General features: G+C 49.7%; 2 protein-coding genes across 2 annotated transcripts in view; one reads left to right on the forward strand and one right to left on the reverse strand.

Moving 5' to 3' along the window:
- Window positions 1–25600, reverse strand: part of SFTA2 (surfactant associated 2) — a 69623-nt gene that overhangs the window by 904 nt on the left and 43119 nt on the right. The window contains exons 3-5 of the mRNA XM_067752472.1: window positions 8581–8876; window positions 2599–2816; window positions 52–1271 (exon numbers count right to left, since the gene is read on the reverse strand). Of these exons, the coding sequence (XP_067608573.1) occupies window positions 52–112 (61 nt within the window). The 5' untranslated portion in view covers window positions 113–1271; window positions 2599–2816; window positions 8581–8876. The remainder of the gene's footprint in view (window positions 1–51; window positions 1272–2598; window positions 2817–8580; window positions 8877–25600) is intronic.
- Window positions 8638–18638, forward strand: MUCL3 (mucin like 3). The gene is made up of 3 exons (XM_067755745.1): window positions 8638–8841; window positions 17091–17980; window positions 18492–18638. Exons 1-3 carry the CDS (start codon window positions 8760–8762, stop codon window positions 18636–18638), a joined length of 1119 nt encoding a protein of 372 aa, XP_067611846.1. The 5' UTR covers window positions 8638–8759.

A 25600-nucleotide genomic window follows, 5' to 3' on the forward strand; every position in this document is an offset into this window, starting at 1 on the left:
TTCTCGGACCCTTGTCTTGGGCACCCAGGTGTCTAGCCTTCCAGACCTTACCTGTTCCCTGTGAGCTGGCGAGGAGGGTCAGGAGGATGAAGAGGGACAGCCCAGCCCCCATCGCGGCTCTACCGCTTCTTGCTTCTCAGATGGACAGAAGAGATGTCTGAAGGCCTGCTGGTCTCTCCTTAACTGGCCTGCCTTCCTACTCCCCACTCAATCCTTAGCACAGGTGTGTGTGGAGATGGGAGGGGGAAGCTGGGTAACTGGACTTGCCAGTTCTCTCAGTTTGGCTCTAAGGACCCAGGAGAGGGCCATTCACTGGGCTGCTGGGGAAATAGAGGGTGGTCCCCTTTCCTCGATCCTGCGCCCCACTTCTCCCCCATGTCTCGAGGCTTGAGGGGGTGGGTCCCTGGTCACACAGAGAGGGAAGCTGAGGGTGTCCCTCTGTGCAGGTGTCTGGGCCCCACCCAAGCCTGGGCCTCTCATTGCTCTTTAGGGATTAATTATTAACTGCAATTAATTTCTATCATCCATGTCACCGAAAAGCTCAGGAATGTGGGCCCAAAATGGAGGGGTGGATTAGGACAAGTTCTTCCCAAACCCAGGTGTTCTGTTACCGCAGCCACAGTGGCCTTCTAGGTGAGAAATCTGGGTAAGGGGGAACTTTCGTCTTTGAATATTTTGTTTTAGTTGTTCTAAAATATCCTAGCTACTCAGGCAGGGACACGAATTTCATCAGATATCCGCCCCACCCCCTGCCTTGTGCACTCACGGCAAAAGGGACTCCCTCATCCTCCCAGCCAACACCCTTTCATAAGGCACTCAGAATGGCAAACACAAGGACAGATTTGTAGAGGGAATTTGGAGCCCATCTACTTTACCCTCTTTCTTTAAAAACTGGGAAACAAAGGCTCAAAGAGGGTAAATGACTTACTAAGGTCACACAGTCAGTAGCAGAAAGATTAGAACCCATCCGTCATTCTGCCAGACACAGGGGTAAGCTCAACAGACTGATAAACTTGTCATGTAAACCCTCTAGAATGCACAAAGGCACATGCCCTTTGTCTTCTTAGCTGCCTCCCTTTTCATCTTCTCCCTCTTCCCCCCAAAACCAATGGGCCCCTGTACAGAGGGATGGAGGCAGAGAGGACCCTGGGCAGAGTCAGAGAGAAAAGTCAAAAGCAGGACCAGGCACCTTACCTTTGATAAAGGAGGCAAGAATATACAGTGGAGAAAAGACAGCCTCTTCAATAAGTGGTGCTGGGCAAACTGGACAGCTACATGTAAAAGAACGAAATTAGAACACTCCCTAACACCATACACAAAAATAAACTCAAAATGGATTAAAGATCTAAATGTAAGGCCGGACACTATCAAACTCTTAGAGGAAAACATAGGCAGAACACTCTATGACATAAATCACAGCAAGATCCTTTTTGACCCACCTCCTGGGGAAATGGAAATAAAAACAAAAATAAACAAATGGGATCTAATGAAACTTAAAAGCTTTTGTACAGCAAAGGAAACCATAAACAAGATGAAAAGACAACCCTCAGAATGGGATAAAATATTTGCAAATGAAGCAACTGACAAAGGATTAATCTCCAAAATTTACAAGCAGCTCATGCAGCTCAATATCAAAAAAAACAAACAACCCAGTCCAAAAATGGGCAGAAGACCTAGACAGACATTTCTCCAAAGAAGATATACAGATTGCCAACAAACACAAGAATGCTCAACATCATTAATCATTAGAGAAATGCAAATCAAAACTACAATGAGATATCACCTCACACCAGTCAGAATGGCCATCATCAAAAAATCTAGAAACAATAAATGCTGGAGAGGGTGTGGAGAAAAGGGAACCCTCTTGCACTGTTGGTGGGAATGTAAATTGATACAGCCACTATGGAGAACGGTATGGAGGTTCCTTAAAAAACTGAACATAGAATTACCATATAACCCAGCAATCCCACTACTGGGCATATACCCAGAGAAAACCATAGTTCAAAAAGACACATGCACCCCAATGTTCATTGCAGCACTATTTACAATAGCCAGGGCATGGAAGCAACCTAAGTGTCCATCGACAGATGAATGGATAAAGAAGATGTAGCACATATGTACAATGGAATATTAGTCAGCCATAAAAAGAAACGAAATTTGAGTTATTTGTAGTGAGGTGGATGGACCTAGAGTGAGTCATACACAGTGAAGTAAGTCAGAAAGAGAAAAACAAATGCTGTATGCTAACATATATATATGGAATCTAAAAAAAAAAAAAAGGTCGTGAAGAACCTAGGGGCAGGACGGGAATAAAGACACAGACCTACTAGAGAATGGACTTGAGGATACGGGGAGGGGGAAGAGTAAGTTGTGACAAAGTGAGAGAGTGGCATGGACATATATACACTATCAAATGTAAAACCGATAGATAGTGGGAAGCAGCTGCATAGCACAGGGAGATCAGCTCGGTGCTTTGTGACCACCTAGAGGGGTGGGATAGGGAGGGTGGGAGGGAGGGAGACGCAAGAGGGAAGAGATATGGGAATATATGTATATGTATAACTGATTCACTTTGTTATAAAGCAGAAACTAACACACCATTGTAAAGCAATTATACTCCAATAAAGATGTTACAGGGCTTCCCTGGTGGCGCAGCGGTTGAGAGTCCACCTGCCGATGCAGGGGACACGGGTTCGTGCCCCGGTCCGGGAAGATTCCACATGCCGTGGAGCGGCTGAGCCCGTGAGCCATGGTCGCTGAGCCTGCGCATCCGGAGCCTGTGCTCCGCAACGGGAGAGGCCACAACAGTAAGAGGCCTGAGTACCGCCAAAAAAAAAAAAAAAAAAAAAAAAAAAAATGTTACACACACAAAAAAAAAGCAGGACCAGGGAAATGGAGAGATGGAGGGAGACACTGTCTATCCCATAAAAGTAAACAAAGTGTGATCCCAGGGCTCCCAGACTTGTACTGGAGAGCAGGAAGCCCAGAGTGGGAAGAATTAATAGACAAAAAGATCATCAGACATAGGAGGTAAGAGCAAGGGCGAGAAGGTGGGAACATAGAGAGATGCCTTGGGGCATCCGAGTCCTCTTAAGAGGAGAGTGGGAGCATGCCCATGTCTTTCTCAGCTGGCCCTCTTCTTTCCATGTAATCATAGCTGAGGCTTCTGCGTGCTAGGCACCTTAGAAACATTATTTCCTTTAATGCTTATTATGGCCCTTTGAAGTCCCAGTTTTAGGGGTGAAGAAACAAAGACTTCGATAGGTCATGTGACTTGCCCAAGCCTGCACAGCTTAGAAGTGGTGGATTCCAGTGCGGTGGATTTAGAGCTGGGTTCTGAACTTGCTCATTGCACTGTCTCTGAACATGATGATTGTCTTACCAGGTGTCTCTCTTCTCCAGTCACCCCTTCTCAGCCAAACAAATGGAAAGCTCTGTGGGCTGCAGCCATTGGGAATGAAGGATGACTCAGGTGTTCACCCTCCTGCCCTGCCTTGGGCTCTCCTAAGAGTCAGATGCAGTCCCCAGATAGTGACGTTCTCCACCCACACCCAGCTCCCAAATCCTGCTTCCACAAGGGACCCGTATATCCTCACCCGCAATGGTTATACTTCTAGGAGCAAGAGGACCTTGGGAAATAGGACACCTGGGTCTCTTCCCTTTGAAGAGGGCCTCGGCTGGGGACTGACTTGGGCCTGGGGGTTAGATCCCTAATCCGGAAAGAGCCTGAGAGCCTGGTAGGGGAGTCCTCAGGATCTTACTCACTCTCCCCCTCACCCAGGGCTTCCTGGGATCAGGCTGGGACAGGTTAGTCCCCTAGGGACAGCTTGGTGGCCTCTCCCTGGGGATGGAGATCCTGGTGTTGATGGAGGCCCCGGCACACCTGGCTCTCCCGAAACTTGTAATAAGGCCTCAAGGCCTTTAAAGAGGCGGAGAGACAGTCCTGGAAACGCACCTCAGTGGGCATCATGGACGCTGCACTGGTGCTACTCTTGGGCCTGCAGGCCTTGGCTGGCTACGGTGAGCACCTAGGCTCTGACGTGAGGCACTGGGATCAAGATGTGGACTCTGGACCCAGGGAGATGACCAACTCTTCTAACACCATCTTATCGTCTTTCTTCTTCTCCCAACAGCTCAGCTGATCCCATTGGGGACCTCTAACTCTGGAGGCATCTCCATCACCTCTGGGGATGTCTCTGCTGGTCTCCCAACTGCCTCTGGGGATAACTCTGCAGGTCTCCCTACCATCTCTGTGAGCTTCTCAGTTTCTTCAACATCTGGGGCTTTGCCCAGCAGTCCTCAGACTTTAGATCTGACCATTTTGGGGAGCACGACAGGAGTGGTATCAGCTTTGCCAGGTGATACTTCTGTTGCTCAGTCCATCTCTGAAGAACTCTTTGGCTTGGTCCATGGCGTTGGGTGGGGGCTTCCTGTGTTCAGCCCTGAGTAAGTTGTTAGTTCTCCGGAACCTCACTGAAGCAGTATCCTGGCCTTGGTGGCTATAAAAAGGCTCCCCTTCTGCTTTTCAACTCATCAACTTTTTCTCTTAGTGCCTTTTGTATCCTGCCTAAGACATTTTTTTGCCTACTTCAAGGTCATGAAGATATTCTACTACATGTTCTTCCAGAAACTTTATTATTTTTGCTTTCAAATTTAAACCTATTATGCATCTCAGATTAATTTCTGTGTATGGAGTGAGGTAGGGGTCAAGATTCCTTTTCTCCCCTTACAGATAACCAGTTGCCCCAGAACAATTCATTTCAAAGACCCTCCCTCTCTCCCCACCATTGAAATGTGTGAGTCCCTTTATTAAAAGTCAAGTGACCATGTATGTGTGGGTCTATTTCCGGACTCTCTCCTGTTCTGTCTGTTCTTACTCCAGTGCCACAGTCCTTAATGTCTGCAGCTTTGCAGCAAGACTTGAGGTCTGCTAGTGTAAGTCTTCCACTTTTGTTTTTCTTTAAGACTGTCTTAGCTATTCTCAGTCCTTTCATTTTCATTGAATCAGTTTGTCAATTTCTACCAAAAACTTGCTAGGATTTCAATTGAGGGGGCACTGGATGGAATTTCTGCTTCTGTTCTCACTCACATCTCCTCTAGCTGTTTTCCCCTCTGCCTTTCTGGGATCTTTCTCGGCCACAACAGCCCCTGGAACTGCTTCACCTGTGCCTGGGACTTCCACACCAAGTGGAGCTGTCTCAGGAAGTTCCACTGCCACCACAGCTGGGGCGGCCACCAGCTCAGCGTCCCGACCTGAGCTCAGCGTCCCGACCTGTAAGGTGCTCTTGTTTGCATTGGGTCATTGACCTGCAGGCAGCTCGGCTCCTGGACAGGAGTGTAGGGACAGGCATTAGGACCTGCTTTCAACTGTGTTTTGAGTATGTCTGAGGATGTCTCCAATACTTAAAAGGGTTTCGGTTCCCCCTCAAGCCTCTGGTTCGACCAGCAGCCAGATGTCTGGTTACCTGATTGCTTCCTCAAAAGGTTTTCAACTTTACTCCTCGTGGCCCAATCTGTCTTTCCAGGGCAACAAGCATCCCCTGCACAGATTCTGTCCTCCCTCCTCCCTCTGTCTCCCTCCTCCCCTCCCCTTCAATCCTAGTCTCCCCATCAGGCAGTCCGAGGGCAGGAAATGAGTGGAGGGAAAACACACAACCGACTCTGGCTCCCCTTAGAGATCAGAGTTAGTGTGGGGCGGTGGGAGGACGGGGGGCTCAGAAGAAGGAGAGAGACCCACCCAGGGACCCTCACAGTGCAGAGACATCACAGATGGAGAGAGACGCGGACAATAGAGCCTGCGATATGGAGGAAGGTTCAGAAAGATGGAGAGACGTGGATGTCAGTGAGGACTTTAGACACTGACAGACATGTCCACAGGTGTTGGGAAGAGCTGACTGGGGCTTGGAGTGAAGCCCTTTAAAACCCCCTCCACTGAGATTCTGTTCCCGAGATGACAAGACAGAACTCCACAGAGAAACGTGGTCTTAGAGTTACATAGATGTCAGAGTCACAGAAGGAAGGATGGAAAGTCACAGAGGGCAGTGGGGGTCAGGGGGTTGAAGTCTCCTTGTGTTCCTCAGGCCCAAAGCCACAGGAGAAGGGCTCTGTCCCTGACTGGGCCATTGTGTTGATCACTCTCACTTTGGTGGCAGCAACTGTCAGCCTACTGTATGGTATCAAAAAGGTGAGTGGGGGGCTTCCCTGGTGGCGCAGTGGTTGAGAGTCCGCCTGCCGATGCAGGGGACACGGGTTCGTGCCCCGGTCCGGGAGGATCCCACATGCCGCGGAGCGGCTGGGCCCGTGAGCCATGGCCGCTGAGCCTGCGCGTCCGGAGCCTGTGCTCCGCAACGGGAGAGGCCACAACAGTGAGAGGCCCACATACTGCAAAAAAAAAAAGGTGAGTGGGGACTTCCCTGGCAGTCCAGTGGTTAAGACTTCGCCTTCCAATGCAGGGGGTACAGGTTCAATCCCTGGCAGGGGAGCTAAGATCCCACATGCCTCACAGCCAAAAAACCAAAACACAAAACAGAAGCAATATTGTAAACAATTCAATAAAGACTTTAAAAATGGTCCACATCAAAAAAATCTTAAAAAAAAAAAAGGTGAGTGAAGCTATGGTCCAAATGTGTGGGTCCCTGAGGCCAGTGGAGCTGGGACCTGGTGCCCCAGAACTCTGAGAAGAACAGGGGCTTCAGGGTAAAAGATGACAGCTTGCCACACTTAGGGAGGGATGAGGGGAAAAGGGAACCGCAGTTTGGGTGGCTGAGAGGAAACACTGACCGAGCAGGAATGGGGGTTTGGGGCCACTGAAAGAGAGGCTTGGGAGCACTGTGGGCTGACCAGCCCATGGAGGTGCTAAATTCAGCTCTAGGCAGTGAAGAATCAACTCTGTGAAGTTAGTTTATAACCTGGGTTTTGAATCCTGGCTTTGTCATTATAGCTGTGTGACCTCGTGCAAGTTACTTAACCTTTCTGTGCTCCATATTCCTCATTAATAATAACTAATAATGTATAATAATAACAACACTTAAATAACACTTATTATGTGCCAGGTACTGTACATATTTTAGTTCACAGCAGCCCTGTGATATAAGCAGTATTACTGTCCCTTATTCTACTAAGGCCTGGGTCCTTGGGGGAAAGCGTGGGGTAGCAGACTAGTGGAAACAGGAGTTGTCAGTCAGCCCTGCGTCTAGATGAAGCCGCAGGGGAGGGGGTCTGCCTCTGCCTCAGTCTCCCCATCCTTCAGGACGCTTTGCCTGGGAGGAAGGCTGCCCAGTTCTGAGCAGTTAGGCGCCTGACTCCATGGAGCTTAATTAATCTCCCATTAATTGCATTAACGAGCAGTTGGCCGCTCCTCTTCCCTCCCATTCCAGCCCTGCCTAGGGCTTAGGGACCAGTCATGCCAAGTACTGAGACGGATTCACATATTGGCCCTCTAGTCCTCCCATGAGCCCCACTGCCCCAGGGCCCTGGCCTCCTGCCCTCTGGGTCCAGCCCTCTCCACTCCCTCTGCCTGTTCCACGTCCCCCTAGAGGCAGTAGCCAGCCCTGGCTTCCACTCCATTCGGCCGAGTCAACACTATTGATTGTCTCCTGTGTGCCAGGCCCTGTCCCAGGTGCTGGGGATGCAGCAGACCTCACCTGCAGGGTGCTGACTTCCAGTAGCGGAGACCCACAGTGAACAAATTAAGTGGGCGATAGGGGCAGTGACTGAGACACCTGGACCCATGGCTTTCTCTCTCCTTAGAGTCCCAGGTAGCCTGTCCTCCCCTTACTCCAGCCTCAGCCACTGTCTCTTGGGAACGCAGTGTATGAATTTTGACAGTCTCTGAGCTAATGTTTGCTTCAGGCATGGAATCAGGACAAAGGGGAGAGAGAGACTCCAGGGAGCTCCTAGAAATGAGAGGTCTGCTTTTCTGTTTAGGGGTGGATGGGGGCTTGCAGGCAAAGAGACTGTCACTGGGCTGAGGTGGGAGAGGACGGGGTGGGGGGAGAGGGAAGGCAGAGCCCCTGTCCACTGAGCATCTCTGCCAAAGATCTTGCCTTCAGTGCCTCTGGGTGGCCTGGACCTGCTGGCATCCCTGGTGAGGAATGTCAGTCCCTGGGGTTCCATAGCTGTCTTGTCTCCGCCACTGCCCCCACTGTCCCCACTTCTTGTGTCATCTCTGGACACCTGGAAGCACCTGTCTCTGCTATGTGAGGGCTTTCCCCCTTCTCTGCTCTTTCACCTGATACTCATGGACAGCTCCACCCAGGGCAAAAAGAGTGACCTTGTGTGAGTAAGGGGTGTGGAGAGCTGGGCTGACACGAGAGAAGTGGGAGGGGGAATGTGCAGCTGGAGAAGAACCAGAATTTGAACCTCCTCCCAGAATCCAGGCATTCAACCAGCCCCCTCCCCATCTGGCCCCAGGCAGAACTCAGTCCTTCTGGAACCCATCATCTGCTCCCCACCTGCCCAGAACCCTGGAGGCTGCCCACCCAACCCCTCACCTTCCACTGGGGCTGGGGCAGGAGTCTGTCCCTCCCAGTTGCCTTTCCCTGCCCCCAGATCCCACCCTTTCAGTAGGCATCCACGTACCTCACTTCATGACGAAGCAGCTGCGGTCTCCCGTTATCAGGGCACCCCTGTGGGGTGGGGCAGTTCCATTTGTTTAAGATTTAGGCCTGAGGGGCCCCAGCCCCAATGACGTCAAACCTGGGCCCATATAAGCTGAGGGGACTCCAGCCCATGGCCTCAAGCAGCCATCCATCTCCAACATGGCTCAGCCGGCCCACTGCATCCATTCCATCTTTCGCCTCCAGTGCTGCTTCCTCTTCCTTCTAGCTTCCTGGGAGGCAGGTAAGGTGCCCTCAGAGACGAAGGGGTCATCATCACTTGGGGGGATAGAAAATAGAGAGGCGTTGTTTCTTAGCATTCATACGGTTGAACGACCGATCACAGAAATGAACAGCAAGCGACTATGTGGTGGGAAAGGGGGTGGGTTCGGAGCTACTACATACAGCTGCCTGGGGTGTACATTGCTCAAGTTCGCCATCTAAGGGGCATGTCGGAGGTGAATTACAGCCTATGCGCTGCTCCTCAAGACATGGCCTGCAAGGCTGCAGCCACCAGAGGGGGACTTCTTTTAGTCTGGATAAAGACGCTGGCTGGGCTGGCAGTCCTGGGTAGGCAGCGGCAGGGATCTTACACTCCCTGAGCCCCTGCAGGGAATTCACAGGCGCTCGAGGGAGGTACTTCATCTCATTTCATGTCCTCAAATCCCCTGAGGTGGTTAGTAATGTTCCATTTTATAGTGAGGCGAATGAGACTCAGAGAGGTAAAGGGCTTGTCCAAAGTCACAGAGGCAAGCTGGGGTTCCACCATGCCACCCCCACCGCTGTCCTCAGGGGGCATAAGGTGCATTTCTTTCCCAAGAGCCCTGCTCAGTTCTGATCTGGGTTCCAGCCCTGACTCTGGCCCATGTACTTAGTCTGGGCTTCTGTAAAATGGGAAGGATGCCGCCTGGCTGACATGAAGTTACTATGTGCTTGGCGTTGTTCTAGGCACTTCGTCTGTGTTTACTTATTTAATCCGCACGACAACTCGATAAGGTGTGTATGGTTTTATCCCCGTTTTACAATTGGGAAACATCCCAAGGCTTTGGTAAGAAAGTGAATATAGAAAAGTTTGACGGTGGCCTATAGGGGGAAAAATTGTTTTAAAAAAGTGGATATACATATATGTATAACTGATTCACTTTGCTGTACACCTGAAATGAACACAACATTGTATATCAACTATACTCCAATAAAAATTTAAGAAAAGAGGGCTTCCCTGGTGGCACAGTGGTTAAGAGTCCACCTGCCGATGCAGGGGACGCGGGTTCGGGCCCTGGTCCGGGAAGATCCCGCATGCTGCGGAGCAACTGGGCCCACGCGCCGCAGCTGCTGAGCCTGCGCTCTAGAGCCCGCGAGCCATGGCTGCTGGGGTGCCCAGGCCTAGGGCTTGTGCTCCGCAGCTAGAGAGGCCACCGCAATGAGAGGCCCGCACACTGCAGCGAAGGGTGACCCCTGCTCACTGCAGCTGGAGAGGGCCAGAGTACAACAACGAAGACACAACACAGCCAAAAATAAATAAAATTAAGTAAATTAAAAAAAAAAAAAAGAGGTGCTGAATCATTAAAAAAAAAAAAAAGAAAGAAAAGAAAATTTGACAAGCAAAATAGACCCTATAAGATAAAGTGAAATTGCAAAATTAGTTCACTTAGTTAAGAGAGTTTTGTGACTGAACTTGGGGAGCAGAGATGCCCAAACACAGGGGCAGCTTGGAGGGGCCTGGGCAATTCAGAGGAGGGTCTTACAAGGTAGACACTTGGCAAAAATAGATTCAGAGAGACTCTCTACTTACTGCATAGGGTCATCCACGGTAACAGTGTCGATGATCCCAAACCAGGCCCGGGAAGGTTGTGAGTCTGGGTGCTCTGGGCAGCACTGTGGGCAGGGGAAGCAGCAGCTTATCCTTCCAATGGTATTTGATCGAGGGTGATGTTAGAGGGAGTTTCTCCTTCCCTGAGCTCAGGGTCACGCTGGGGCCGGAGGGGATGCGAGCTGGTGACTGGGCAGATGGTGGACGGCAGGGGCAGGGGCAGGGGCTGAGGAATCTCTAAGTTGTCTCTGCTGGGTCTCAGCAGTGTCTTGATTTGATGCCCTTCCCCCCACCTCGAGGGTCTGGGGACAGAGGCATCAGAGCCGCCCTGAGCCGCCCACCACCCAGTCCCGCGCACCTTCTCTTCCCCTTCCTGTCAGGCTGATTGTCTCACCTGCCGCTCTCCCTCCTCTCTTGTCCTGCTGCTGCTGAGGAAGAGGAACTCGTAGGGGTCAGAAGGGGATGAGTCCTGAATCATTTCCACACACATTCACTTTTTTCCCTCACATTCACTTTTTTTTTACAGTTTATTTTATTTTTATTTTTTAAATTTTATTTATTTTTCGCTGTGTCGGGTCTTCGTTGCTGCATGCGAGCTTTTCTCTAGTTGCAGCGAGCGGGGGCTGCTCTTCGCTGCAGTGCGCAGGCTTCTCATTGTGGGGGCTTCTCTTGTTGCGGAGCACAGGCCCTAGAGTGCACGAGCTTCAGTAGCTGTGGCACACAGGCTCAGTAGTTGTTGCTCCCGGGCTATAGAGCTCAGGCTCAGTAGTTGTGGCGCGGGGGCTTAGTTGCTCCGAGGCATGTGGGATCTTCCCAGACCAGGGATTGAACATGTGCCCCCTGCATTGGCAGGTGGATTCTCAACCACTGCACCACCAGGGAAGTCCCTCTTCACATTCACTTTTGAGGCAGATTTTCTCTGAGGCACAGGACAGGCACAGGGCACACTCAAGATCCGAATTCTGGAGCAGGACACTCTGGGCTCTGTGTGTGTGGTGTGGGAGACAGTCACGCTAGAGCTTGGCTGGCTGGGATGCAGGGGACGGGTGGGGAGGGAAGAGCCGCTGGGCGCTCAGATTCTGCAGAGAAGAGCAAGGGGGTGATAGGTGAGGGAGGGCTTGAGTCTGGGGTGGGGTTGGAATGGAGTCAGGGTGCAAGTGGAGTGTGAGTCAGGGCTGACACATAAGTGTGTCCAGCAGACGGTGCGGCCAGGGTAGGGAGGGAAGAGTGACAAGAGGAGTGGATGAAGACCTTTAGCCCACAGGTCTGGGGTATGCCCTGTCACTTATCCACAGGACCAGTCAATACCCAGACTCAGATAACTAGATCCTAGAACCCCAGAGTCGGCATCATGCAGCCACAGAACCACAGGTGCAGCATCTAGATTAAATCATCACTGAAGAAAGCACAGACGGGGCTGAGGTCCTGCCTGAGGAGAATCTAAAAAAAGACATTTTCCTATAGTAAATGTTATTTGATTTAATTTCTATGACAAAAATAATATATGCTCAATCTAGAAGCTGAAAAATGGAAAAAATTAGAAAGAAAAAGAAAATCTTTTCTAATACTCTGTAGTTGTCCATGCAAACACTTGAGTGTTTTTCCCTTTCATCTTTTTTTACTATGTCTGTGTTTTAGGTCACATATTGAACTTAAACTGTATAGACACTTTAACAAACATTTATGCACATTATTGCAAATGGAGTAAGCCATTTTTGAGGGACTCTTTTGCGTGAGGCTGCTCTAACAGAGACTCCATAGCACGAGTCACTTAGTAGGATATCCATCTTCTTTTCAAACCAGTGCATGAAGCAGATAGAACAGACCCTTGGAACTGTACATAGTTTTGATGCTGTGGGATTTGTTTTTACTCTTTTATCCAGGCTGAGTATCTACTACCAGTGTCTTGTGCTAAAGCCAGGTTTTGCTCTCTACCTATACCTCAGTGACCAAAACAGTTCTTTTCTGACCATTATTATAGTCAGTGAAATGAATATCTTATGGTGGAAACTTCCTAGGAAAAGAAAGTTGCTACCAATGACAGATCTACTGGGGAGAAGAGATGGTCATCTCAACCTGGGGGTTAGGTCACTGATTTGCCTCAAGGCTCAGGACCAAGGAATCCCTTGAGCTTCAACTCCAGATTTTATAATCAATGGTTCCACAACTATGTGATGCTGGAATTCTAAAATCTAATTATCTGAGTCTAGTTATTGACTATGTGGCTCCTGTGATTAAATAACGACCAATATCCCAAAACGGGTGGGCGAGAGACCTTCTTTCAACATCTTTTCATCTCAGGGCTCAATTACTTAACATAGCAGAAGTTACCCTTGGTCTCCCAACCTTTGGAGGCCACAATTATGTTTGTTTTCTTACTTAATACGCATAATGAAAGGTTGTTGGCATGGCTTCTGAAGAGTTTTCATCAGTCTTAAAATATTGTCTCATTCATCCATTCAACAAATACTTATGAAGTGCCTCCTATGGGTCAAACATTGCTCTGGCCTGGAGACCTAGGCAATGAATAAAACACATAAAAGTCCCTGCCACTGGGGGAAGTAAACCGCACTTGTAATACATTAGAAACTGGTGAGTGCAATGCTGATAAAACACAGCAAGGGGAAGTGGCTCAGGAATGTGTGTGGGGGGTTGGGGGTGGGGTGGGGGAGTGGGGGGTGGGGGGGTATTGAAGGTGTGGTCAAGGTAGACGCAGAAGTATATGGGGTGGGGGTGGGGAAGCCAGGAGAGACACCTGGAGCTGCAGAAGACAGGAGGGCAAGGCCACAGGCTCAGGCTCCCCTTACTACCAGGAGAAGAGCAGAGCAAAGTATGAGATTGTTTCAAAGACTACAACCTGAATTCAGCAAACACTTTAAAGAGTCTTCTATGCTCCATACTTCCTTTAGTCCTCACACTAAACTGGTAGGTTGACATCATCGTTATTTACTGTTGAGGGCATGGGGCTTCGGAGCATTTAAGTGACCTGAGTAAGGATGCAAACCTAGTGAGGGATAGTGCCTGGACTCTGTCCTCTCCTCTGATTCTTTAAGGCCCGTGGAATTTGCCACTCCGGGCTGCCGCCTGCACATTTATTCACTCCATGGATACTTAGTCATCTCCTATCACATTTAAAAGCATCTGGGGTGTAGTGAAAAGCCTCTGCCAATCACTCACCTTCTTTGAACTTCCTTTCCTCACCTGTAAAAGAGTAAGATCGTACACTTGCCTCACAAGTTCGTGGTGAAGATTAAATAAACAAATATATGTTTTTGGTCTTTTTTTTTTTAACCCACTGAGTGGTACACTTTATTTATTTATTTGGTTGCACTGGGTCTTAGTCGCGGCTCACGGGCTCCTTAGTTGTGGCATGAGAACTCTTAGTTGTGGCATGCATGTGGGATCTAGTTCCCTGACTAAGGATCGAACCCAGGCCCCCTGCATTGGGAGCGCCGAGTCTTATCCACTGCACCACCAGGGAAGTACCTAAACAAATATATGAACATCATCTTTCAGAGGTTCCACAAATGTCAGTGTTCTTCCTTCCCCAAGAGACTGGGCTGACCTATAGGCTGTATAGTGTGGTCTTAACCGATTAAAGCCTGGTCCTGGGAGCCCAGAATGCATGTTCCAGTTCTGTCTCAACCTCTTGCTGAGTGTCCTTGGGGAGATTACTTAACCTCTCTGAACCTTGTTTCCTCATCTATAAAAAGGGAGAATAACAAATAGTTCTCAACCTCAAATGGTTGTTGTAAAAAGTAAATGAGTTAATACATGCCCTCCTTCGTAGGACCTGCCTGTCTCCCAGTAAGTGTTCCAGAAAGGTTGGCCATTGCTGTGGCTGTGGGATTGTGTGCAAGTCACCATTGCTCCAAGAAATTCAAGTTTCTTGGCTGTAAAATAGGGACATTGACAGATTCTAAGATGCCTTGTGGCGAGCTGGGAGATCAATCACCTTAGAAGACAACCCAGAAAGAGAGTGACTATGAGGCAATTAGCTGAGCTCCTGGCCCCAAGAAGGGGCCCAATAAACAAGGGCCACGGTCGGTATTGCTGCCGAGGGAATCAGAGAATGGACCCGGCCTGGTGAAGTGAGGGCCTGGCAGTTCAGCCCTCCTCTCTCTCCCCAACCTTGAATCCCATCAGGGACTTGGGCTTCCCTCCTACCCTCACCCCCTTCTCGTCCACCCGTATTTCTTTCAAGGACTAAGTTCCCCAACCCTCAACCCTCTTAAGGAGTCAGCAGGGAGGTGGATGGATTGTGGTTTCCGGTGACTGGGAGTGTGTCCAGGCTCTGGTTGCCACCTTGAGTTAACAGAGTCTGGAAAGCTCAGTTATGTAACGACGCTATCTCTCTCACTTTTCCCGCTCTGCTGGCTCTTACTGTCCTGGTTAGATATCAGAGACATCTCCTCTGTTCCCACTGGTTGTTCTTCCATGGAATTAAGGCCCACATCTGTTCATTGATAGGGGTGTTTTCCCTCACTCCCTGTTCATAAACATAGTCGGTCCCTGCCAGAATCCAGCTGCCTTGTTCACACCTCCCAGGACCCCCAAGTCGATATCCTTTTCTTTCAGAAGGATCACCTTCATCTATCTCAGATGGCTTCAGGTGTGTGAAGAGGGGGAGCCAGTGGGGAACCATAAGGGTTGAGTCATCTCATCCGCTTCCCTGCATCCAGGTCAATCTTCATCACCAAAATGAAAGGTTCCCATCCCCCTCCTCTACCTACCGTCCATCCCTCTTCTTATCCTCTCACGCATCACCTGTGTCTACTTACTAATCTCTGTGGGAAGTTTTGCCAGAGGTCTCACCGCAGTCTCTCACACAGTCACATTTGGGATGGAGCTGGACTATTAAGGAAAGATAGAGATTCTGACATTTATTCCCTTTCCTCTCAGCTCTGCAGTGGAAAGGCAGCTCCATTCCATAAGTATATAAACTCTAAAACAGCACTTGCAGAGCAAAAGGCTAGTCAATATCTCCTCTCAAAATCTTACAATGTGATAAGCCGGACAGGGAGGTTGACAGGCACACAAACAACTGTAATGTCACGTTGAAGGTAGCAGGAAAGAGTAACTAACAAAGAATTTTTTGAGCACTGAAATGAAGCTGGATCTTATCTGCTTAGAAAGATCAGGAAAGATGCCATACAGCTAGAAAGATCTGAACTTGAGAACTGAGGAGTAGAGGTGGAGAGGAGAGAGGTGGCATTGTTGCTGAAAGGACAGCCTCAACAAAGGTCCAGAGACTGGAGGTGAGAATGGGGATTAGATACCGGAGTATTCTGAAGAGACTGGCTGGGGAGATACATCTTGGGTAACAAAGGGACCCCGAGAGATGAGGTGAGAAGGGAAGCAGGGAAGAGCATGGAGGAAGTTTCTTATTTGCCTCTCTCCCTTCACAGGTGCTACCACACTTCAAGAACACCAGAAAACTCGTGAACACCCAACATCTGATCATTTTTCCTCTCTGGCTCAAGGCCCTGTTTCTATTAACCGCTCTGACCACACTGCTCTTCATTCAGAACACAGCTCCCCAGACCGCTCAAAATCTACAGAAACCCATAAGCAAAAACACCAATGCAATACCACACACCACTCCAAGCTGCTTCACCAGGATGTAGATAACTCCCAAAGCTCTGCAACTCAAGATCCTCCTCACACATCTGAACAAAAACCCAGCATTCAAGGAAAAGACCTAATTACCGGGAACAAACACAACAATACTAATGACTCCACTAACACAGATAAAGGATCGGTTCACAAAAAACATCCAACCCCAGCGCCCAAGAGCAAGACAACTTGTCTTAAGAGCACAACAAAGAGACCAACAGTAACAAGTAACCCAGCTAAAACTACAACACCATGTACCACCTCAGACAAAACCACTGAAAAGACCACACAAAAGCCAGGAAAACCTAAAGAACAAAAACAAACAACCACGTCAAGTCATGAGAGGACCACAGGAGCCTCAGAAAATCCCACAAGACATGGAGGAAAGACCACATCGTGCCACGAGAGGACCACGGGGGCCCCAGAAACACCCATGGGACACAGGGGAAGCACCGTGTCAGGCCACAAGAGGACCTCAGGGGCCACAGAAATGCCCAGCGGACACAGGGGAAGCACCTTGTCAGGCCACAAGAGGACCACGGGGCCCCCAGAAACACCCACAGGACACGGAGTAAAGACCACATCGTGCCACAAGAGGACCATGGGACCCCCAGAAACACCCACAGGACATGGAGGAAAGACCACATCAGGCCATGAGAGGACCACGGGGGCCCCAGAAACACCTATGGGACACAGGGGAAGCACCTTGTCAGGCCACGAGAGGACCACAGGGTCCCCAGAAACACCCACAGGACATGGAGGAAAGACCACATCAGGCCACGAGAGGACCACGGGGCCCCCAGAAACACCCACGGGACACGGAGTAAAGACCACATCGTGCCACAAGAGGACCACGGGGGCCCCAGAAACACCCACGGGACACAGGGGAAGCACCTTGTCAGGCCACAAGAGGACCACGGGGCCCCCAGAAACACCCACAGGACACAGAGGAAAGACCACATCAGGCCATGAGAGGACCACAGGGCCCCCAGAAACATCCACGGGACATGGAGGAAAGACCACATCAGGCCATGAGAGGACCACGGGGGCCCCAGAAACACCCACAGGACATGGAGGAAAGACCACATCGGGCCACGAGAGGACCACGGGGCCCCCAGAAACATCCACGGGACATGGAGGAAAGACCACATCAGGTCATGAGAGGACCACGGGGGCCCCAGAAACACCCACGGGACACAGGGGAAGCACCTTGTCAGACCACAAGAGGACCACGGGGCCCCCAGAAACACCCACAGGACACGAAGGAAAGACCACATCGGGCCATGAGAGGACCACGGGGCCCCCAGAAACATCCACGGGACATGGAGGAAGCACTGTGTCAGGCCATGAGAGGACCATGGGGGCCCCAGAAAGGCCCACAGCACCTGGAGGAAGCACCACATCAGGCCATGAGAGGACCAGTGGAGCCCCAGGAAAACCCATGGGACATGAAGGAAAGACCACATCGATCCATGAGGGAAGCACTGGAGCCCCTGCAAAGCCCACAGGACATGGAGGAAAGACCAAATGGACCCATTACAAGAACTCAGGAGCTCCAGCAGAATCTACTAGACACCAAGGAAAGACCACATTGGCCACTGAGACCATAAAATCCCCAATTAAACACACAGAAAATTCAACAAAAGTCACAGCAGCCACAGAGAGTATAAGACCTCCAGTGAAGGTCACAGGAGACACGTCTATCAGTACTACCTCTCCTTGTCCAAAAAAACCTGAGGTTTCCCGTCATGTGTCAGTTGGTTCTTCTACAGCCACCAGCTCTATCATGTCGGAAGCCCCTGACAAGAGCCATCCACACCAGAACAAAGCTGGCTCACAAGGAGATTTCCATGCTGGAGAGAGGGGGGAGAATGATTCCTTCCCTGCATGGGCCATAGTTATCGTGGTCCTGTTGATAGTGATTCTCCTCCTGGTGTTCCTTGGCCTGATTTTCTTGGTAAGGGAGAGTGACGCCCAGGGGAGTGAACCCATGGGATAAGGAGTTGAGGAGATGTTATGGATCAGAACTGGAGGGACTAATAAGTCTAGGAAAAGAGGCATAGTGTGGAGGATGGTAATAGAGGGATTGTGGTGGTGGAAACTATGGAAAAAGAAAATAGATGCGTGCGACATGAAAAGTGGAATTGGGAAGAAAGCAGTGGCTGAGAACAAAAGGGTGTAAAGTAGGGAAAATTTTGGAGTTGGAGATAGAGTCTGGGGTGTGAGAATGGGGGATATTAGAATAAGGAAAATAAGACAGAGGAAGGAACTGGAGATGAAGTCTGGAACTCAATGTACTGGATCTGGGGCTGGAATAAGGATTAGGGTTTGAACGGAATCTTGGGAAAGGAGCAAGCCAACGTCCAGGGTCAGGGAGAATAGAATCAAAGGACCTGAGATATGGGTGTCGAGGAAAGTAAATGGCATGGCAGATGGTACTCACTCCTCCTTTCTCTTCCCAATCACAGGTCTCCTATTTGGCACGAACACACCGTGCACTGACCCAGAACACTGAGGACAATGACCCAGAGGATGATGGGGGCCCCATTTCCTATCCAGTCCACCTGATGGAGCAACGGACTCTCGGCATGACCCAGATCTCTTCCCCACAATGATCTTTCAGAACTCGCCAACCCCCAGCTCTTCCATGCCTTACCCCTTTCCTGGATGGAAAATGAAACCCACAATTCCTATTTCCTGGACTCCAGGAAGGGCAAAGTACTGATGGTTAACACTTCAACCCTTCAACTGCTGTGTTATTGAAACTGGTCAAGGGGTGAAGTGATAAGCAAAAAGGATATGAGTTTGGGGTATAGAAAAGAAAGAACGAATAATACAGGCAAGTGTTCTCTAGAGAAGATGATGATCTGAAAATGAAAAGGCATCTGATGGATGTACAGAGTGGGGATCAATATAGGACTCTGAGTTTTGGGAGGGACAGCACAGTGAAGGGAAGTTCGGGAGCCTTAGAAGGCAATGCTCCAGACTGACTGTGAGTCAGGGTTATGGGCAGGGCGAGTCGAAAGACAGAGTTTCTGGGTTTCAGGACCAACCTATATTATTTCCATCTACTATTACTTAGAGTTTGTGGGAAACCGGCTTGTCTCTGAGTTCCCAGGGCCCTTGACTGTTTTTGTTTTTTTTTTAATGAAAATATAGGATCTGAGAAGAAAAGAGGATTTCCTTCTCCACCCTCTCCATTCTCAGAAAAATTCCAGAAAAGATCATAAATATCTGTCACCCAGACGGCTCTTCCCGCTCCCTCCTGTGTCCCTTAGTTTTCCTAAACGTCTGCAGTGGGCATCCTGTTGGCTTGCCTTGCTGGACTGTGTGTGGGCACACAGGGAGGGATTTTTGTTTGGCCTGCAGTCTCATTCATGGATCCCCACCCCAGACCCTCCTTGACGGTGTTCCCCACTCATCATTTATTTTCCTCTCTCCCCGCAAAGCCCCAGAGTCTTGGCTTTTTTTCTGTAGGAGTCATCCATCTTCTCTACTGCCCCTATTCTCTCCACACCTTCACCCCAGATTCTGATTTTTCTCCTTGCAGACATTTCATCTGTGTATGTTTTCTGGATTTTCTCTCCAATTTACTAAAGCCCTTTCACTTATTACTGATTGGGCAGAGGGAGTAAGGGAGAGTTAGCTGATGACAGATAACTTCTTTCTATCTATTGGCCTTTTTACAATAAAGTGTAAAATATTTATAAAGTAAGGCATCATAATTACTGGGCTATCAGTTGGGAGAAAGTCCTGACTGGTGTTCCTGGCTCTGGCTGTGACCTTACAGATGACCTTGAGCAGGAGTGGCTGGAAGACAGGAATTCTTTGGAGGGTCGAGGAAGAGGAGGCTGAATTTCCACTGTTCCTAAAATGGCTCGTTCCTGGATTTCCAGAAGAGCCAGCCTGAGTTCATGCCTGGCTCATTTGCATGGTGACAAAATGAGGAGAAAATGGGTTAATTAATAAGCAAGTATTTCTAAGCACCTATTATACATTCTGTTGAGGATTACAAAGAAGTATAAGACATAGTTCTCATCTGAGACACAAATACAGGAAAATTAAAATTAAATAATTCAGTACGAGTTATCACAAGGCAGCACTACACAGAATAAAACAAGACTCTAACGAATTAAGCCCAATACTTATGCACATCTGCCATGTTCCATACGCATGGTAGGAGAGCAGCCCTGCTCCAAAACCATTCCGTGCCCAAATGTCAGTCCCAACCAAACCACCGCCCATCATCCACGTAGCCTTGGGTCTCACTCTTAGTGGAAGAGGATAGCATCAGCATCTCTGCTGACCAGAAAGGCACTCCAGTTTGCCACAGGCCTTCCAACCTTGACTCTATCCAGAATCAAACAGCAGGGCCGCGAGCAGCTTTTTGCCACTTTTGGCATCTCCATTTGCAGGAAGCTGGAAGCCCATCACGGACAGTGATCCGAACCCGGACACTCATGTCAGTGGATTATCTGCCAGGACCCAGCCCTGGGCTGGGAGGGCCCTGAGGCCTGAGGGGCTCTCTGAATCTTCCGCTGCAGATCTGCTCTGCTAAGGGCAGAATTGTAGCGTGAGTGCCAGAAAGGAGGCAAGCCAGGTGCCAGAGGGACCCCAGACTTAGGTCCCTGGAGAGAGCCTTGAGGCAGAGAAGGACACCTGGGCTCTGGAAGAGGGCTGGAGTGCCATAGGACACAAGAGGAAGCTGCCCGGCTTTTAGTCTCTGGGCAGATGGTGATGCAGCATGTGGCAGCTGCCATGACAGGAGAGTCACTCGCTCCGGGAGGAAAGCAGATACCCCCTAACCCCAGCCTCTAACCATGAATTTCCCCAGCCTGGACCCTAATTAAAAAACCAAAACAAAATGAAGCAAAACATCCAACTCGACCAACGTCTCCCTGCCAAGGCACCAAAAGGGAGCACTGGGGGTCAAAGAGCGTGTGCTTGGGGGAGTGGGGGAGGTTCTACATCTCCCCAAAGCAAACGGGGACAGCGGGTGCCATGGGCCCCAGGGCACGGCCCTGAATGTCTCCCTTCCCACTTCTCTCTCCCGGGCTAGTGATCACTTTGATATCTAAGGGGAAATCCTTTAACAAGCTCTGGAGCTGGGCTCTCATTAGGAAAAATTACTTAATGAGTGAGTGGCAAGGCAGGGAATGCTCCCCAGCCACCTTCCCGGGGAAGAGAGAGCACGTCCTAGCAGCAGGCACCCAAGATCCCTAGGGCTAGAGCAGGCTCCAGGTGCGAGAGCAGAGGGGAAGCCTGAGCAGGGCGGCCCGGGGCCGGGCAGTGGGGGCTCTGGGTTCCCCAGTCCGTGGCCCTCCCTCCCTGGAGGCTCCACTTGACCTGTGGCTCCTGAATCTCACTCCCTAACAGAGCAGAGTCTGGCTGAGGGCGACAGTAGGCTCATCTGAGGATCCCACCAGGTCCCCACGTCCCCCCGAGGAGCGGCCCGCCTGGGCCCCAGCCGATGCCCTCCTCCCACCCTGAAGCCACTCTGATGCGGGGGCGGAGTTTTGGGCGAGTCCCCCGTCCTGGCCTCAGCCACAGTCTCTGAGAGCATCACAACCTCCACGATAACATCCGTGCCCACAACACCCTCTACTTTGATCTCTGAGTCCACCGAGGCCTCCACCAAAGCGTCTGAGACTACCCGTCCTCAGCAATTGCATATGTGTCCACCACAGCGTCCACCACCGGCTCTAGGAGTACGACAACGTCTTCTGAGACCACCATGGTCTCCACCACCAACTCTGAGACCAGGACAGCTGCCAGCACAGCCTAGCCTCTGATACCACAACAGTCTCCACTAAAATCTCTGTGACAGCTACAGCTCTGTGCCCTCCACAGCTACCACAGTGCCTGCTGAGACCACCACAGCCTCTGATAGCACCTCAGCCTCCATGATGACATCTGTGCCCACCACAGTCTCCACCAATGAAACCACCACAGGCTTTGAGACCACTCACCATAGCTTCTACCACAGCCTCAGGAACCACTATGGAGTCTGTGCCCACCAAAGCCTCTGAAACTACTGTGGCCTCAACGTACCGACCCCTGGTCCAGGGGATGCAAACGGTAATTCACAAGACAGCTCTGGCCTGTTACCTGTCTTTCCAAATAAAGTGCTGTTGGAACACAGTCACACCTGTTTGTTTACATCTATAGCTGCTTTCCAGGTACTTTGCGTAACTGTAACAGAGACTGTGACCAAACAGCTTAAAATTTTACCACCTGGCCCTTTACAGGAAAAGTTTGCCAATCCTTGCTCTAGTCCAAGACCAAACTATTTTTGTTTCATACTCTGGCACTTGCTCTGAATAAAACCACCTCTGCACTTGCCATCAGCACTCGTACTGGAACTGATTCTACCCACTTTGTTCTGAGCCACCCTCTGCTATTCCAGTGACGGACACTGTTCTTGTATCAGTGTAGCCACGTCTCATCTAAACACAACCATTGCTGCCAACAGCACCATCTCTACTGCCTCTCCTGTCCTCCCACCTTGTCTGAGTCCCCCGCCCCCACCCCGCCTCCGTCCCTGGGGTCGCCAGCCTCTTCACGTGGGTCATCTGTTCCGAGCACACTCAGCTCGACTTTGTTGATCACCACGATTGTGTTAGCTTATGTCACCTCTGCTCCAAGCCATGAGCACTGCCTCATCCATGGAAAAACCTTATTCTGTCATCTCTTCCTCCAGCACCATCCTTATACCCAGTGACTACATCACAAGACTGTCAGACCCTATTCCTTTCATCCCAACCCACGCTCTTCTCTGTGGGTGACCACTTCCATAATTGAATAGATCTCCCACGTCCACATGCGTCATGGTCCCATTTCCTCAATCTTCTGCTTCCACCATCAACAGCACCATCCATGCACGTATTCTACCTCCTCTTCTGTAAGACACTCACCTTTATTCTGGGGACCGTGGCCTCAGGCGAATCACTTTCTACCATCTCTCGTCCCACCACAACACCTCTCCTCAAACCACCAGCACCAGAGATGTGTTAGATCAACCCCTCTGCTCTAAGGACACCTGCCCCCCTGTTAATTATCTCCACTACCAATGCATCATATTGTGTGACATGTTTCCTAGACACTAGGATCACTGGTACCAAACCAACTACCCCCATCTCTGTCTCCACAGCTCCTGGAACGGACTCCACATCCCCTGCTGCCAGGAATATTGTCCCTGGGAGAGCCCCAAATACCTCTGCCCTGGGCACATCCATTATTGGCACATCATCCACCACATCAGTGCCAGGTACTAGGACCACCAGGACAGGATCTACCCATGAGCCAACCACCACTCCTGGAACCAGCACCATCTCCCGTAAAACAAGCCCAGTCTCCATGGGCACAAGCACAGTTAGCGTGAGCCACACACCAGCACATGTGATTAAACCAAGTGGATATTTGCAGCTCTGAGGCATCATCCTCATCTCTTGGGCTGCAGTCATGGTTGGCGTTGGACTGTTAGTAGACTGAGTTTTGCCTGGTGAGTTATTGTACATGGAGATGGGGGGAACCCACCTAGAAGATGGATCATGAATGGGAATAGAATAATGGGAATGGGACCAGCAAGATATTCAGAACGAGAAAGCAGTCAGTGCGTGGCGAGTCACACATATGCTAACCCAATCGACATAAGAGCAGCAGGAGTAAAGTCGCAGTCTCACAAAGTCAGATTTATTGGCTTGTTGCACCAAAGGAGACTGTACACTAGAGGGACTAAGGAGCTTCTTACCAACTAAGGAAAAGAGTCATTACAGTATTGAGGGAAGTGTGGAGTTTGGGCGAAAGTTAAATGAAGCAGAGTTTTAATAAGCTCAGAACAAAGCAGGGCTGTGTGTACAAGGATCCACAGCAGCTCTAGACTGTGACGTGGACCTGGTTTCCTTGGAAAGTACAAAGTTACAAGAGATGTGGAATGTTATTCAGAAACTCATCTGCCTCTGGGTAGGAAATCCAGGCTGCTTCTCTGTGCCAAAGTAACTTAGATTCTCCAGACAAGAATGGGATATTTCCTTCTTACTGATATAATTTCAAACAGCAAATTTGCTATAGTCTATTATTTAGAGAACCAAATTTTTCACTGACGAAATCACTGGAAGTGAGTAAGTCACTCAACGAAGGGGGCTGTTTTGATGTTTTACGGCTGCAGCGTGTCCTTGGGGAAAATATTCTTCCCAGTAATCTTTGCATCTGGTTTGATCCACATTGTTATATCCCAGCCTGGTGAACAGCAGGGTAGATTGTTACTTTCTCAGTCTGATTTTTACTTTCTCACATAGCATAATACAAAGACCGCGAGAGGGAGCAAAACAGAAAATATAAACAATAGATTATATAGCAAGAAATGGAAAAAAAAGAAAACAAATGTGAAGTGGGGGCCCAAGAGAGAGGTACGTGTATGGGTCTATGTGGTGTGGATAGAAGCAAGGATAAGGGAAAGCATATCTATTATAAAATAGCTGGAACTATATAGCACCAGAAAAAGGATCTCTAGAAAGTGATGATCATTCGGGCCCCCAACAGATTTTTCACGATCATAGATATTACCACATGCTACTTCCTGGGGTGAGAGTACGGGGCTCTTTCCCCCTCTTTTTATGATTTTACCCAAGTGAAAAGAAATTCACTTTTGTAGGTAACCCTTAGCACAGCTCAGATAGGCTGGCCATTTCAAAATACTCGACTACGCAGTGAGGGAGGATAACAAGAAAATACCCTTAGCAAGGACAGAAGCCCCAGAAACTCCTGCCCTTGAGTAGGCGAGGCTTCTGATGCTCTGAGAGCTCGCCTGTTTCAAGGCCTAAAGCCCCCCGCAGTTCTCTGGGGACAGGGGAGGGGTGACAGCCACATGCCAGCAGCAGACTTCATTTCTGCATTCTATTCTACATCCTGGTCTTAATCTCCGATTCTAATATATCTTTCTTGTTCTATTTTTAAAACATATACTTATACTTTCCCATTTTGGCAGTATGTATTCCAGAAGTGGTCTTCAGCATGTGTAGGATGAGCCCGAGTAAATACACAATAAATCAATGAAAAATTCACACACGAGCCACAAACGGCTGGCATAATTTGTTTGTTTGTTGCGGTACGCGGGCCTCTCACTGCTGTGGCCTCTCCCTTTGCGGATCACAGGCTCCGGACGCACAGGCTCAGTGGCATGGCTCACGGGCCCAGCCGCTCCGCGGCATGTGGGGTCTTCCCAGACCGGGGCACAAACCCGTGTCCCCTGCATCGGCAGGCGGACTCTCAACCACTGCGCCACCAGGGAAGCCCCATGGCTGGCAAAATTTATAATCAACTTACTTGTGTTTCTTATTTCAGATCCTCTGATCCCTCCCTGTGGCAAGAACAAAATGTGACTCACCAGCCATGAACAATCCTCTAATTGTTTAAGATAAACATGTAATAATAATAACTAGCATTTTATTAACTGTTTACTAGGTGCAAGGTCCAGAACTAGAAGTGCAAGAGAGCATTGTTTCTCCTTAACTCTGCTTAACCACCTTTGGGGCATGTACTCTTATTATCCCATTTTACAGGCTTGGACACTGGAGTC

Source organism: Pseudorca crassidens, chromosome 10, assembly GCF_039906515.1.
Source record: "Pseudorca crassidens isolate mPseCra1 chromosome 10, mPseCra1.hap1, whole genome shotgun sequence".
Lineage (NCBI taxonomy): Eukaryota > Metazoa > Chordata > Mammalia > Artiodactyla > Delphinidae > Pseudorca > Pseudorca crassidens.